A 14,949-nucleotide genomic window follows, 5' to 3' on the forward strand; every position below is an offset into this window, starting at 1 on the left:
CACTCACTTTAAAACAAAACAAGTATTCTTGCTTTGACCTCTGACAGTTGATTTGTGTTCCGACACAATTATATAAACTTTATTCATATAAAAATGGTTTTGCAGTTAATTACATATATATTTTTAAATGATTGCCCTTTTAGATACTTAAAGCATTATTTTATTCAGGATTAGTTGTACAAGAATAAAACATCACAACTACCTTTATGATTTGTTTAAAAGTTTTTATAGACAAATTTCACAGTGTTTCGGTCGCGCTTTGATTCAGAAACACACGTGGATGACAAAAAAATACAGATTTCACTGGAAATGTATTAATCTGCACATCAGCCCATGCACTTTGAGCTTTAATTATTATAGATGTTATTTAAATCTATCCATCCATGAATGCATGACAAACAGGTGAAACAATGATCACACAGTGGGCTGTTTGTGTGCAGCAGACTGTGGTCAGGTTGAGCTGAGGTTCCCTGATTGTTTCACCTGAGGGTTCATTTTCTGTGACACCAGCCTGAGCAGAGTCACGCTGTGTTCGTGACAGGAAAGGTATCGGGTCCAGTACTTCCTGAACTGCTCATCACGAAAGCCATAGATCATGGGGCTCAGGAAGCGAGGGATGATGTAGACAAGCAGGAAGAAGATGTATCGAATCTCCAGGCTCAGCTGAGGGAAGAGAGAGATCAGAGCCGCCTGAAGGGAGGGAACCACAAAGGCGAGCATGCACAGCAGCAGCTGAAACAAAAACAGAGTGTAGATAAAGCTGATTTATGCCTCTGGACTCAGATATTTTCAGATATATGTTCCTTTAACTGTTCAGGGGATGTGGTAAAAGTAACAATAGGGACAAAAAAGGACAAAGAGGCAAAACTGGCTTCTTTGTAGGTTGCTGGTTGCACCGGCAGCGGGCAAAGCCGGGTCTTCCAGATTTTTCTCCACAGCCACAGTTCCAGCTCCAGCTGGAAGGTGTTTCCAGGACAGCCAAGACATGGTGTTCCAGTTCAGATTCCCAGGAGGCCAACTGCCTGAACCACATCAACTGACCTTACTGTAAAGAGGATGCAACATGGAGGAGCAGCAGCTCTACTCCAACATCCTTCCAGATCTTTAAGCTCCTCACTCCATCTCTAAGGCTAAGCCCATGCACCCATATGAAGCAAACTCATTTCAGCTGCTTGTATTCATGACCTTACTCAGATTTCATTGCCATAGCTGAGGGTTATAATGTAGATGGACTAATAAATCAAAATCTGTTCCAATGCCCACATTGCTGCTGATGCTGTTCCAGTCCACCTGTCCAACTCACTCTCCACCTTCCCATCACTCATGAATAAAATCAGGTTCTCAGACCGATGAATTTTCGCAGTACACCAGACTGGTGGCTCTGGGGAACTCGGCTGTAACCCTTCTCCAAATCTACAAAACAATGTAGACTGGACGGTCAAACTCCCACGATGCCTCCAAAAGTCCCACAAAGGTGAAGATCAGCTCTACTGTTCCATGGCCTGTTTGAAATCTGCATTGCTCGTCATGGATTTAAGGGCAGAGCCTCCTTCCCATCAGCCAGAAACAAACTGTCCCCAGTAAACTGAGCAGTACCCTGATAAATGGAGCAATTATACAACAGTCTCAGTTTTTTAAAAATGGCACCTTCCACACTCTGTCTCCACCTCCTACTTGTTTGTTGTTTTGGGAATTTTTTTTTAAAATTCAAGATAGAATTAAGTAAACGGTTTAAAAATCTCGTTGCTCTTCATCACACCATCTTTGAACATTTAAGGGGGAACTAGTGATAAAGGCAGATGATAATGTTTGGTGAATGGTGTCGATTCATAAATGCTTTTTCATGGTGTGACACCCACCTGCACCCCATGAAGCAGCACGGTGTTCCTGGCTCTCTTCACAGAGACGAGGCTTGTTGAGACAGCCTGCGCTGTCAGCATGATCTTACAGTAGGTGTAGAGCAGCGCAAGGGCCACAAAGGAGAGGTAAGTCCCGTCAAACACACAGTTCTTGTAGTAAATGGACTGGTCACGAAAAAGAAGTGAGTGGTCACAAAAAATCTTGGTGTGGAAGAAACTCGGAGGCTCCTTGACGATCGTGATGAGGAGGTCGGTGATGGGCGGGGTGATGGTGAGGATGACGATAACGCAGATGAGGAGGAGAGTGCGAGGGATGTTACACATCTGGCTGTAGTGCAGAGGGAAACAGATGGAGATGTAGCGCTCCATGGCCATGCCGGCCAGGATGAGAGGGGTGGAGCGCGTGGTGAGGACCGCTGTCATGATCTAAGGATGGGAGAGGAGGGTGGAGGGAGAGCACAAAGGTTAACAACTGTGTATAGTAGTTAATTTGTAGATCACAGAGTTATATTCTTCTTTACTACCTGTTGTGGATTATAAATCAATAATAACAGTATTCATACTGATCCTGTGAAGATGCAGCACAATTTTCCTTTCCTCTGTTTACGTTAGATGGTCTGTAGTCAGGATCCCATAGAAGGATGACATGACATGCAACACATATGTGATGGGCTTGACTGATGCTGCTGTGATTTACCAGAAGGCAGCAAACAGAGGCATGGATCTTCCTGAAGATGTAGCTGATCACATAGAGAGCTGTCACCAGGGTTAGCTGCAGAGCATCATTGATCACCATGGAGATGAACATGATGTATCGCGGGTTCTCGTAGAAGAGACTAGGGTCAGAACAAAGAGCTGAGAGCTGAGAGACAGATGCTGTGGTTTATGTTTGTGTGTGTACACCATATCATCACATGCAAGTGTTTCTACTTTGGATTCATCTGCTTATTTTTGAACATTTTCCAGGAAATGTCTCTTCCTTTTCTCTTTTCAAACCAGTTTAGGCTTTTTATTGCTAAACTGGAGATTAAACTGGACTAATGCAGCGAAGTCTAAAGCTGTTTTCACATAAGAGCTCTGGACTGAATTCGCCCTTACTCGTGTGTTGGACACAAGTTCGAAGGGTCACCTCTGGATGTATTCTCAGTGCTGAAAATGCCTCATTTGAGGTGAGGGTGCTTCCTCGGTAGAGCTTGCAAGAGTCCCTATATATGAATTCACCACATTACTTTTATACCAGAGTAAATAATATCAAACAGACTTTTCATGCAGCATTATACTCGAGACTCAAAGGTTAAATGTGTCCAACATCTGACTTCTCATGTGCATCTTTTCTTAATAAAAACATTTTAATATGGAAGAAGGCAGAAGAATGTAACCTTTGGGAGTTTTGCTGTCCTCTAATACGTTTTTGTGTATCCCTGAGGCTCTGAGTACCTGTGTCGTTGGAAGGTGTGCACCATGCTGCCATTGATGATACTGAGGACCAGCCACACCAGCATGGCCACTATGTTCTTGGTCAGAATGCTTGAGAAGCTCTCCTTAACACCTTGTGTCTGGACAGAGGTGGTATTTGACACCAGCGGGTCCAGAGGCCCAGTGGAGGTGGAGTTCATGACCAGCATCTCCTCCTTCTCACTGTCTGAAGGAGCAAAGAAATAAAACCTACAATTATACAACAGTTATACTAATGAACTTCTTCAGTTATTAATTACACACTGCATCTTTAATTAATGATAAATCTTTGATCAATAGTAAAAAAAAAAGACACATTTCTGGAATATGTTAAAGTACATGGTATGGATATGTTTTATTATTATTATTATTATTATTATTATTATTATAATTATTATTATTAGCACAAGTATTATAGTGAAAAAGGTAACGCTATAATAACATTTTAGAATAATGAGGATAGAAACATGTTAGCCTTCACACACCTGTGCACAGATCTGCTCTTTACAGTAAGGTCAGAGGTCATTTCTAATTCTGTTCTCTCTTCTAAAAAACAAACAAAAGATTCAAGAGTGCAGAAACATTGTTTTTGTGAGTAACTCAAACACAACATAACCTATGTTCATATGCACACACTAAGAAAAGAGAGATGATTAGATTAAAAAATTATTCTGTTTCACTGCCGATACATCAACATTCACATTTTATATGTTAATATCATCAGAGAAAATATACAAATGAACAGAAGAAAAACCTTTTTACAACTTTCAGCCTTTACAAACCAACAAAATAGGAAATATTCATATTTAAAATATTGCATTAATGTATCCTGAAGCTTTGATAGCAAGAGATGGCAATCACAGGCTAGAGTGATGTGCAAAGACATTAAACAGACAGACGTCAGAGCCTCTCACCTGCTGACTCCCTGACTGGGCCTGCTGGCTCTGATAAGCCCCCTAAATATGATCCGTCCTCTACAGGATGATGTCAGATTACTAATTTCAAAACTGGAGCTTTGAGTGGTGCAAACCACAGGACACCACTGTTGTCATGCAGCCAGGCAATTACAACATGTTGCTGTGTTTAATGTAAAGACATTATATCCATGTCCAAAGCTGCTGAAGACCATAAAGTCAGAAAAAACCACACCAAGATGGAAATGCTGGAAATTATTTTGTCACAAAAAGAAATCATGTCTGGGTCCAAATGCAGATTAAATCGAGACCTTTCATTTCGATCATTTAACCTACATCATGATATAACCCTTAAAAGTTTCACTGAAAATTAACATTTTGAGCTTTACTCCAGATATCAATGATAAAAACCCAAATAAAACATCCAGAGTACCAAAGCTTGTTTTTGTATTCCTCATCATAGTCATGAAGTGGGTTTATCTGGATATATTCTATGACATTAATGCTCAAAGTGGGATACATATAAATTGTTGCTCAACAAAAATAAGATTTTGGTTTTAGAATAATTGACTCAGTATTATATTTTCATTCATTTTGATATCTCCTGTGATGAGGAGTCAAAAATGATGTGACTTCAAAAGCATGTAGCTCTAGTTTTAATTTTCGTAATCTGAGGGTAAAATAATTTTTTGTATTAAAAAAGCAGATTTTGAGGTCAGCTGAAACTTTTTTTAAAGGTTTTATCAGATGGTTTTGATCTTGCTTTTCCTTCAGGCTGCATTTGATTTCATTCAGTGTCCCATTCTGCAGTTTTAGTCTGTGAGACAGTGGTGAGCTGGATTTGTGTTAGAAATATAATCAGCAACATTATTTTGCTTGACTGACTTCCTGCTCACTGCGAGTCTTAGCGAAGGATTAGAAAAAGGCCAACATTGGTTATCAAGTAAACCTGGGCAGGTGTTAGTACACCAGGATGACCCCAGGAAACCTGCTGCGAGAAACACAGATTTCAACATGTTACGCAGCCTTTCTCTGTAAAATAAATATAAACCGAGACATCAATAAACTCAGAATGTTTTCATTCAGTAGGTTTTACAGCAGAGAATAGATTTTGCCACAAGGTGGAGCTTTTTTCCATTGAGACTGTACATGTGGGAGAGGTGCTGCTCGGTGTAGCAGTGTCAACAGTATCCTGAAGGATAAATTAGTCTATGTGCTTCCTCTGCATGCTGGGTTTGGAGTTTATCTCTGTCACTGAAGATCGGTGCCACATTTAAAATGGTTTGGCTTAATGAAAGTGAACACAACTCTTACGAAAAGTGTAGCGGAAAAAGAAATGTGCTGACCTCTTTGAGGCGTCTGTACTGGAGTCCAAACTGCAGCTGAAAAAACAGAAAAGAGTCTGAACTGTTGCTAACACAGAAAAAGTCAGTGCTTCATATCAAACCATAAAAACATTTTTTATGGTCTTGGGTAATCTGTCCTTTATTCTCCCACACAAATGAGTTTTTTTTATCCCTGATTTAATTTGTTGGGACGTGGCCTCCCCAATAAGCATTCGCTCCTTTGAACAGTTTGTTTTCTCCTTAATCTCTGAGACATTCACACATTCAGACCACATGAAATTAGATATTTGCACTTGCCAGGATTGTCAACATAAAATACATTTTTATGTATTTATTTTTCACATTAAAACATTGCAAATTAAAGGTTTTCTTCAAGCACTATACAAGTCTCTATAAGTGGTCTTTGTCCTCGGGCGTTACTTTCTTCACTTTGTTTCTGCATCTGTTGCTCAGAAAGTCCATCCTGAGGTACTCCCTGAACTTCTTGTCTCTGACACCGTAGATGATTGGACTCAGAAAACGGGGCAGGATGTAGACGATCAGGTAGTTTGCAAATCTGATTTCGAGGATCCAACCTGGGAAGATGATGTGCAGGACCACCTCCACGCTAGGAGAGACGTAGGAGAGCATGCACATAGCCAGCTGGGCCCCGTGGAGGAGGATGGTGTTCCTGGCCTTCTGGGCTGATGTCTTATCTGTGGAGAGGGCTCTGGCTGCAAACAGGATCCTCAAGTAGGTGACGACCAGAATCAGAAACACACAGGAGAAGTAGATGATATCAACGGCTTGCCTTTTGTACGCCAGGATCGGGTCTTTGAACACATTCTGGCGCAAGCAGAACACCGACTCATGAAAGAAGCTCAGAGACTCGGTTGCAAGTGTTACAAACAGATCTGTAATATCAGGAGCCACACAGATAAACCAAATCATCCCGATGACGATGTAGGTCCTCCTCACGGTGCAGATTTGGGTATACCGCAGAGGTTCGCATATGGCTATGTAGCGCTCGATGGCCATGGCAGCTAAGTTGACAGGGGTGTTTCTGGTGGTGAAGACTGCCACCAGGATGAAGAAGCAGCAGAAGGCGACGTTAATCTTGTAGAAGATGTAGCTGAGGATGAAGAGCATGATGGTGACAGTCAGCTGGATGGCATCGTTGATCACCATGTGGATGAAGAGGATGTAACGAGGGTCGTCATGAAAGGTCTGAAGGAGGAAACAGAAGGAGTGAAATGTCCTGTGCTGTGATACTTCTGTGTGACACTCCTCGGTGAGTTTGGTGTAGAGGCACATGAATCACTTCTGCATCTGATGCATTCAAACCTCACTGCAAATTTCCAGACATGCACATTAATCGTGAACTCCAGCTTTAAATCACAGCTGTGGACAAAAGTTTACCCAACGAACAGAGTCACAGCGACCTCTATAGAGAGGCAGCTGAGAGGAAGCAGAATGACTCTGTGCTTAACAGCAATAGAGATTTTGTTCAGACTATTGTAGAGTTTTGTTTCTCCATGGACTGAAAAGAAAAGAGTGACGGGCGTAAGTAGAGTTTGGGGGAAATACTGCCTCAAAAACAGTTTTATTAGCTGCGGTTTCATGTACTCTTTTTTCTAAATTCCATAAAAATAAAACGTCCTCTGTTTTTAGACACATTAAGGACGAATAACAATAAGAAACTTTTACAACCCTCCAAATTTTTGTATCACTCACTCAGCAGCAGAAATAATACCGGCCTTATCATCAAATATGGAGTGAATGGAAAAAAAAAACCTTTACAGGTGCCTGATGTCACTCACGGTCAGCTTTGTCTTTGCTGCTGTTGTTAGTACAAAATGCCTTCAGTGTCTTACTGGAGTGCAGTGAAGCACACACTCTTGAAACAGCAAGATCAAATATCAAAATCTCTGCTGTATCTATATTTCAAACATGCTTTGTACGTGTGTTTTGGTACTTTCTTCTTATTTTTTTGTCACTGTTTTTCTCTATGTGTTGACCTTATAATGACATCTTTAAATTGTTTAGTGTAATTCCCTGTAAGTATGCACTAAACAAACATTTATCAGTTCATACATGTGTGTGACGTGTATGTTCTGTGGGCGCTGCAGGGCCAGTCAACTAAAATATCATATTAATAACATGTTTTGGATTAATAATTATAAATGACAGGATAAATAATAATATGTGACAAATAAGCTGCTGTGTGTGTGTGTGTGTGTGTGTGTGTGTGTGTGTGTGTGTGTGTGTGTGTGTGTGTGTGTGTGTGTGTGTGTGTGTGTGTTTACCTGGTGTCTAAAAAACGTGACCACCAAGGTGCCGTTGATGTAACTGAGTGTGAGCCAGACCAGAACCACGATCAGGTTCTTGACCAACGCTGTGGTGAAAGTATCTCTGATGAGCAGCAGCTGATCCAGCAACGAGAGACAAGAAATTCAGTTTATCTGCTTCTGGTGTCTGTTAGCACACACGTGAAACAGGAAACGGAGAATAACAGCAAACAACATCTTCATTGTTTATTTGGGTGATAGTGTCTGGACTGAATTTTCCTCTTGTAGCCTTGATAAAAGTACATTTTACTGAGCAGACTTTCAAGTTTTAGTAATTTGTTTACACCATAAAGTAAATCAACATGAGGATTTTATTTAAATATAAATAGATTTATATTTTAACTGATTTAATTATTTACTGGCGCTGCTTTACTGAACCTGATAAGGGACGGTCATGTTGCCTCTGAGACCCAGCAGTGAGCTCATTCTTCACATGTGAGACCTGAGGGAGGATGGACGCAGACAACACAATACCTGTTTAAATAACTCATCCTAGTACAACTACATTAATAGTAGTATCATAATTTTAATAATCAGTTAAAAAAAAAAATCTTGCATACCACGATTTAAAAAGTGGACACTTTCCCCTAAAATAAAGGAGCTGTGAGTTTTACAATTTTACTGCCACATTATTATGAATTTCATACTTTGTTCTGAGTCTGTATTTTAGTCTTAGCTGCTGATGCTTTAACAGATCAGATTTTTTTTGATCTCCCCCATTACCTGTCTGACATGAGCGTCGGCCAAAACTCAAACCATTCTCAGTTATTCTATAACTATAATATCATACATGTTAACAGCAGATTCATTTAGGTCTGTGTTTAAATAAACATTTGATTAAACAAAAACTGCCATGCCCTTTCCTTTTCATCACAAAGTTATAAAATTGTGGTTTTATTTCAGTTAGTGCAGTTTTATTCCATATAATGTTAATAAATGTCTACCTGAGCACTCAAAGGGCTTTATGCAAATTGCTTCATTTACCCATAAACACACTTTCTATCTAACATTCACATACATTCAAATTGGATGGATGAATCAGAGCAACTTGGGGTTGCTGCCTCTAGAATGGCAATATTAGTAATAGTAGTAATACTCCATTACATGTGAATGACCTCAAATTTTACATTTAGGTAAATAATATTTAAAACATTAAATTAGAATATCATTTAAAACATAGAATATAGTTAAATCATATAAATAAAGGAACAGAGTAACTGCTGCCATGCAAACAAATTCACACTGCAGAGATTTTAATGAGGACCTACCTGAGTGCAGGTGAAACACAGAAGGCAGGCAGTGTGAGAGCGGAGCTTTTATAAGCGTTTCAGTGTTTATCACAGGAGGGAAAGCTTCCTGATGATGACAGTGATGGTGCTGCTGTGATTGCTATGGTCTCAAATATGAGATTTGAAAAAAAAAATCAAATGGTTAAAAAAATAACAGAAAAATAAATGTTAATCTCTGTCAGCTGTACCAACTCATTGCTTTTACTGTAAAACAGGGGTGGGGAACTCCAGGCCTCAAGGCCCGTGTCCTGCAGGCTTTAGATGTGTCCTTGATCCAACACAGCTGATTTAAATGGTTAAATTACCTCTTCAACATTTCTTGAAGTTCTCCTGAGGCCTCATTTGATTCAGGTGTGTTGACCCAGTGTGAGATCTGAAACCTGCAGGACACGGCCCTCGAGGCCTGGAGTTGCCCACCCCTGCTGTAAAGGGACCAGTCATGTATAATCCCCCAACAAAGGCCAAGTCTGAAGCATGAATGCTCTTTGTCACAGTTTCTTAAAAATATATGAATCAGTCACAGCAATTTTCATTATCCTTAATTTATAAGATAAAAAGGCCAAAAAGAAGAGAAGAAAATGAAGCATATTCTGACCTAAGAGGACTTTATTTATTATTTATTACCAAAGCATGATGCACAGTAAACCCCAAACTAACCTCTGATCATTGAAGGCTGGTGGTGAGTTTTTTCTGGTTTACTTTTAGTGTTTTCATTGCACATTAACATGGAATTTATACAAAATGTTTCATAATTTCTTGACTAATCCCAGTGGATATTTTCTTTTCATTGAATAATTATAAGCCCCCCCCCCCCAGAAAAAAGAAATACGCTTTATAAAATCAAGCAATAGTATTTATTTATTTATTTGCAGCATAAAAAACACAAATTAAGTTAATAATAAAGTTTCATACTGTTGCAGATGTTACAGGCCTTCGATGGGGTCTGTTTTTAAACTGTTTTTTTTTTAACAGAAAAGCAGAGACAGGAGACATCAGTTGCGTTCGGTCTGCAGGCTCTTCCTCGTCTGGTTTATTATCAGAATTTAACAACGTCCTTTTCTTTTCATTTAGACACACACATTTCTCTTTTAACAACACAAACATTCAATTAGGTCCATAGCTCAAACCCTTTTGGTTACCTTGCACTCTCGCAAGAATAAACTTACAAAATAATCATTGTATATTATTTACAATAAATCTGTAACCAATTCTACTGCTGTTCAGCATCAAAAACATTTCTGTGCAGCACCACTAACACTGCAATTAACCCGCTTATATACCATTATACATTCCTTATGCTTTAACAGATTCAAACAACATATTACATTTGTAACCAATAAACAAAAATATTCTTCCATTGCTCACAAACAGTTCACAATCATCCACAAACAGTATACATCAGATTATTTACATTTGACACATAAGAACTGGGTAGTATTTATTTAGTATTTATTTTATTTATTGTCATTGTCAAAGAACAATGAAATTGCGTTTGGGGCTTCCGTACAACCCGTAAAAAAAAACAAACAACCCGTACTGGGTAGGTCCTAATCAACTGTAACTTCCAATAATGTCAGGATAAAAGAAGCGTCTTAAGAGCTGCGTTTGTCACAAAATAAAACAGGTAATAAGACCAGCTGCCTATTTAGACTAAGAGTGAAATGGCAGCTTCCATTACAAATGGCGGTATAGTTAGCGTTCTCTCAATCGGTGAAAACACACTCTCTCACAATATTCGCGGTCTTTAAACTAAGACAGAAAAAGGTTTCTTGCCTTTATATGTACATTGCAGTGAGCAAACTTGAACCACTAACCTGTTTTTTTAACAGAAAAGCAGAGACAGGTAGTGATGTTCGATTCGTGAACAAATCGTTCAATACTTGAGAATCACTTTACTGACTCGTGAATCATGATTCACAAGCCCAACTGACTCACTGACTCATCCCTGTTGCTGTTAGCAAACTAATTCCATTAGTAGAAATATATCTAGCTTATAATTAAAATTGTGGGGGGAAAAAACAACAGCCAGTTTCGTAACAAAAGCATTTCTGCTCTGAACTGGAAGAAAAAACCCTGAGTAGAAGCTCACATCAAGAAAATAGCTCCTCGGTTCAGAGTAGCATCGCGCTGCTAACATGCTAACAACACATTTGAGCTACTCACCCCCTCCCTTCTTGTAAGCATAAGCGAATCACTCAGGACTCGCTCACCCCCTCCCTCCTGTGCAGAATCATAGAGCGAACGAATCACTCAGGACTCACTAGCCCCCTCCCTCCTGTTCTGAATCGTAAGCGTAAGCGAATCACTCATGACTCGCTCACCCCCTCCCTCCTTTGCTGAATCATAGAGCGAGCAAACGAATCACTCACTCACTCACCCCCTCCATGGGTCTTTTACATCAAAAACAATTCACAAAAAAATTACAATTGTGACCATACACTTGTGGGCGTCACACACTCCCCAACAAAAAGAAAATGGCTCCTGACATTTAACCTCTTACCCTTTAAAACTCATTATACTCATTACTCAAACAGCTCAAATCACATCCCCTTCCCACATACCCGCATTCCTTGTGTACTAACATGTATAGATTGGACAGTTATAATATAGAGGGAAGGTGCCTGGGTGTGCACAGTGAGATGTTGGAATGCGATATGGCACTAGGGGGAAGTAAGGTAACAGGGGATATGGTGGCATGGTGTAGTGTGTTGTGTTTGGTGACTCGTGCACTTCAGCACAACTGACTGATGGATGCACCCAGAGAGAGGGCTGGCCAAGGGTGTCATATGTGAAATGTGTAACAGGCCATCGTTCTCTAGTAGACCTTCTTAGAACTGATTCATTAGTCGGCAGGGTCACGTTAGGTGTATACTGTGCCCTTTCTGAAAGCGGCAGTCCAACTTCTCCTTCGTCGACTGTGAAAGGCACTTCAGTGACTCCAGATTCCCGTACCCTCTCATGTTCCTCCTCTCCCATGTCGTTGTCAAGTTCAGTGCTTTGGTGTCCACCATCTTGTTCCGTTCCTGTTTCCCTCAGTTCATCTGTTGCTTCTGTTGGCTGAGGTGCTCCACAGTTGACCACTCTGCTGAACTCAGCTGTTCCTCTTGAGGGTCCAACAGTATGGTTACAGGTATGTAGAGCATCCTCTTTGTTCCCACTCCTCAAATCATACCTCAACTCATAATATATTGAACTCTCATCCTCATCGGAGCTTGTGTCAGAGTGGGGTTGAAACTCTGTCTCTCCTAAAGCTGGTTTTGGTTTCTTTTTCTTGACAGCGGATGGCCTGTCCCCCTTATTTACAGCAGGCAAGTCCACAGGAAGCTCATTGACAAGATGCAATAGATTGCGATGTAGAACACGCACTTTCTTCCCCTTTGCCTCTGAGGTCACTCTGTACACTGGGCTGTCATTGATCTGTTCCTTCACCACATAAATGGTGTTCTCCCAGTAGGACCTTAACTTGCCAGGACCACCCCTCTCAGTCAGGTTCCACACTAGTATTCTGTCTCCAGGTTGGAGTACCACTCCTTTCAAGTGCCGGTCATAGTGTTTCTTCCCACTATCACTTGACTTTTGGCTGTTTCCAGACGCAATCCTGTAAGCTTCAGTCATTCGTTCTTTCCATTTCTCAGCATAACCTCTTGCAGTTTGTGGCTCTCCATCAGTAACCAACTTGAACAGGAGGTCTACTGGCATTCGTGGATGTCGACCAAAAAGCAGAAAGAATGGTGAGTAACCCGTTGCTTCATGGCGCGTGCAATTGTACGCATGAACCATCTGTGGGAGATACTCTCTCCATCTTTCTTTTTTTTCTTCACCCAGGTTCCTCAGCATCTGCAAGATGGTATGATTAAAGCGTTCAGCTGGGTTGCCCTGAGGGTGGTACGGAGTTGTTCGAAAGTGCCCCACATTGCTCAAGTCCGGAAAAGCTCGTTCTCGAACTCCCGCCCCTGATCATGGTGCAGCCTTAAAGGGTAGCCAAATCTGGGGATATAATCACTGAAAATCCTTTCAGCTGCAGTTTTGTCACTCTTGTTGCGGGTTGGATAGGCCTGTATATCAAACCTGAAATCTGATAGCTCTCCCACCCATCTGAACCCAACCGCATTCAACTTGGCGGTACTCATGACATAAGTTAAGGGATTGTTATCTGTGTAGATGGTAAAATACGGGGCATAGAACAAGTAATCCCTGAACTTCTCGCAGACAGCCCACTTGAGGGCAAGAAACTCAAGCTTACCCGAGTGGAGTCTGTAATTCTTTTCAGCCGGTGTCAGTGTTCGGGAGCCGTATCCAATCACTCTTAGCTTCCCACTCTGATGTTGGTAGAGAACGGCCCCAAGTTCTTTATCAGATGCGTCTGTATGAAGGATGAAGGGAAGCTCAAAATCCGGGTAGGCAAGTACAGGGGGGTTTACCAACATATCAATCAACTTACACAGGGCACCCTGGTGCTTCTCTGCCCACTCAACTGGTGTTTTGGGTGGTAACTGTGCATCTTTCCCCGTCTGTCCTGTAACCTTCCCCAGAAGATGCTCCTCTTTGGTTTTCTTGGGTTGCAAAAGCTCATAGATGGGTTTTGCTATTCTCGAGAAATCCTGGATATATGAGCGATAGTAACTCAGGAACCCAGCGATCCTCCTCACATCTCCCACTGTGGCAGGTGTCTCCTTTTTCAGGGCGTACACTGCCTCGAGATCTTTTGGATCAATGCGTACTCCTTCAGCTGACACTAAGCGCCCAACATACCTCACTTCTCTTTTAAATAGGTCACATTTTGTCGGCTGGAGTTTGACTCCGTAGTTCTGCAGGGCTCCCAAGACTTTCCTCAGCCCTTCCACATGTTCCTCAAAAGTCTTGGCGTAGCACAAGATGTCATCCAAGTATGGGATGCAGCACTCATCCCGAAGGGGAGCCAGCATTTCTTCCATACTGCATTGGAATGCAGCAGGTGCGTTACTAAGACCGAAGGGAATTCGCACCCATTCGTAAAGGCCCCAGGGGGTGATGAATGCAGTCAGATGGCGGGATCCTTCTGCTATAAAGCCCTGGTGATAGGCTTTTCCCTGGTCCAAAATGGAGAACCAGTTGTACCCTCCCAAGGTGTCAATGAGGTCCTGGATTCTTGGTAATGGGTGGCGATCAGGTACTGTGCGCTGGTTCAGGAGACGATAGTCTATACAGAGTCTTAGGGAGCCATCCTTTTTCCGCACACAAACTATTGGCGCAGAGTAAGGAGATCTAGACTTTACAATCCATCCTCTTGCCAGGAGGTCCTCAATATACTCTTTAACCTCCTTATAAAGGGGTTTTGGAATTGAGGTGTACGATTTCTGAATTGGGGTTGTGTCTTTGAGTGTTATCGTCATTTCCAAGCTGGGAATGCACCCCATGTCATTCTCATCACGTGCAAAAGCCCCTGACTCTTCCCTTAACATTTTCTTGGCAACAGTTTGTTGGTCTTCAGTCAGGTGGCTAACATCAACAGGTGGATCCCATTCCTGTGTTGCTTGATCTTCACCGCACTGCTGGGGTATTCGAGATACATCAGAGTCGACATCTTGATTCACTTTGGGCTCACCGCGGTTTGGCAAGTCAGTTTGTACAACTCCTGCTATTGGTTCAATAGTTCCAAGGGCTGCTCTGCCGGTGAGGGTCACATCGTGCTTAGTGTGGTTGCCAATAGGTACTTTGACATATGGGACTCTGGCATCACAAACTGTGAGGAGGCTGTTGCCAACATCAAGCTGTTGCAG

At 41.5% G+C, this 14,949-nt stretch overlaps 2 protein-coding genes across 2 annotated transcripts; both read right to left on the reverse strand.

The window, feature by feature from the left end:
* Positions 1–257: 257 nt before the first annotated feature.
* On the reverse strand, positions 258–4,536 carry LOC146575076 (odorant receptor 131-2-like). Its single transcript, XM_085275656.1, has 6 exons — positions 4,229–4,536; positions 3,800–3,860; positions 3,297–3,501; positions 2,557–2,695; positions 1,860–2,285; positions 258–732 (listed from the first exon to the last, which is right to left on the reverse strand). The coding sequence occupies exons 3-6, from the start codon at positions 3,482–3,484 to the stop codon at positions 451–453; spliced, it is 1,035 nt and encodes a 344-aa protein (XP_085131782.1). The 5' UTR covers positions 3,485–3,501; positions 3,800–3,860; positions 4,229–4,536; the 3' UTR covers positions 258–450.
* A 1,354-nt stretch (positions 4,537–5,890) lies between these two features.
* On the reverse strand, positions 5,891–9,390 carry LOC146575077 (odorant receptor 131-2-like). Its single transcript, XM_085275655.1, has 4 exons — positions 9,170–9,390; positions 8,280–8,343; positions 7,860–7,979; positions 5,891–6,780 (listed from the first exon to the last, which is right to left on the reverse strand). Exons 2-4 carry the CDS (start codon positions 8,325–8,327, stop codon positions 5,965–5,967), a joined length of 984 nt encoding a protein of 327 aa, XP_085131781.1. The 5' UTR covers positions 8,328–8,343; positions 9,170–9,390; the 3' UTR covers positions 5,891–5,964.
* Between the last annotated feature and the right edge of the window lie 5,559 nt (positions 9,391–14,949).

This window comes from Mchenga conophoros, linkage group LG5 (assembly GCF_057382185.1).
Source record: "Mchenga conophoros isolate Kocher_MC1m ecotype Shallow Benthic linkage group LG5, M_conophoros_male_GT1.1, whole genome shotgun sequence".
NCBI lineage: Eukaryota > Metazoa > Chordata > Actinopteri > Cichliformes > Cichlidae > Mchenga > Mchenga conophoros.

Bases quoted from the DNA above. Each gene is read 5' to 3' on its own strand.
- LOC146575076 (XM_085275656.1), bottom strand. From the start codon at position 3,484: ATGCTGGTCATGAACTCCACCTCCACTGGGCCTCTGGACCCGCTGGTG. The intron at 2,696-3,296 runs GTACTCAGAGCC...TTCTGACCCTAG, and splicing joins CACACCTTCCAACGACACAG to TCTCTTCTACGAGAACCCGC. The intron at 733-1,859 runs GTGGGTGTCACA...TTTTTGTTTCAG, and splicing joins TGCTGCTTCATGGGGTGCAG to CTGCTGCTGTGCATGCTCGC.
- LOC146575077 (XM_085275655.1), bottom strand. From the start codon at position 8,327: ATGAGCTCACTGCTGGGTCTCAGAGGCAACATGACCGTCCCTTATCAG. The intron at 7,980-8,279 runs GTTCAGTAAAGC...TTGCTGGATCAG, and splicing joins ACATGACCGTCCCTTATCAG to CTGCTGCTCATCAGAGATAC. The intron at 6,781-7,859 runs GTAAACACACAC...TTCCTCCTTCAG, and splicing joins TCACGTTTTTTAGACACCAG to ACCTTTCATGACGACCCTCG.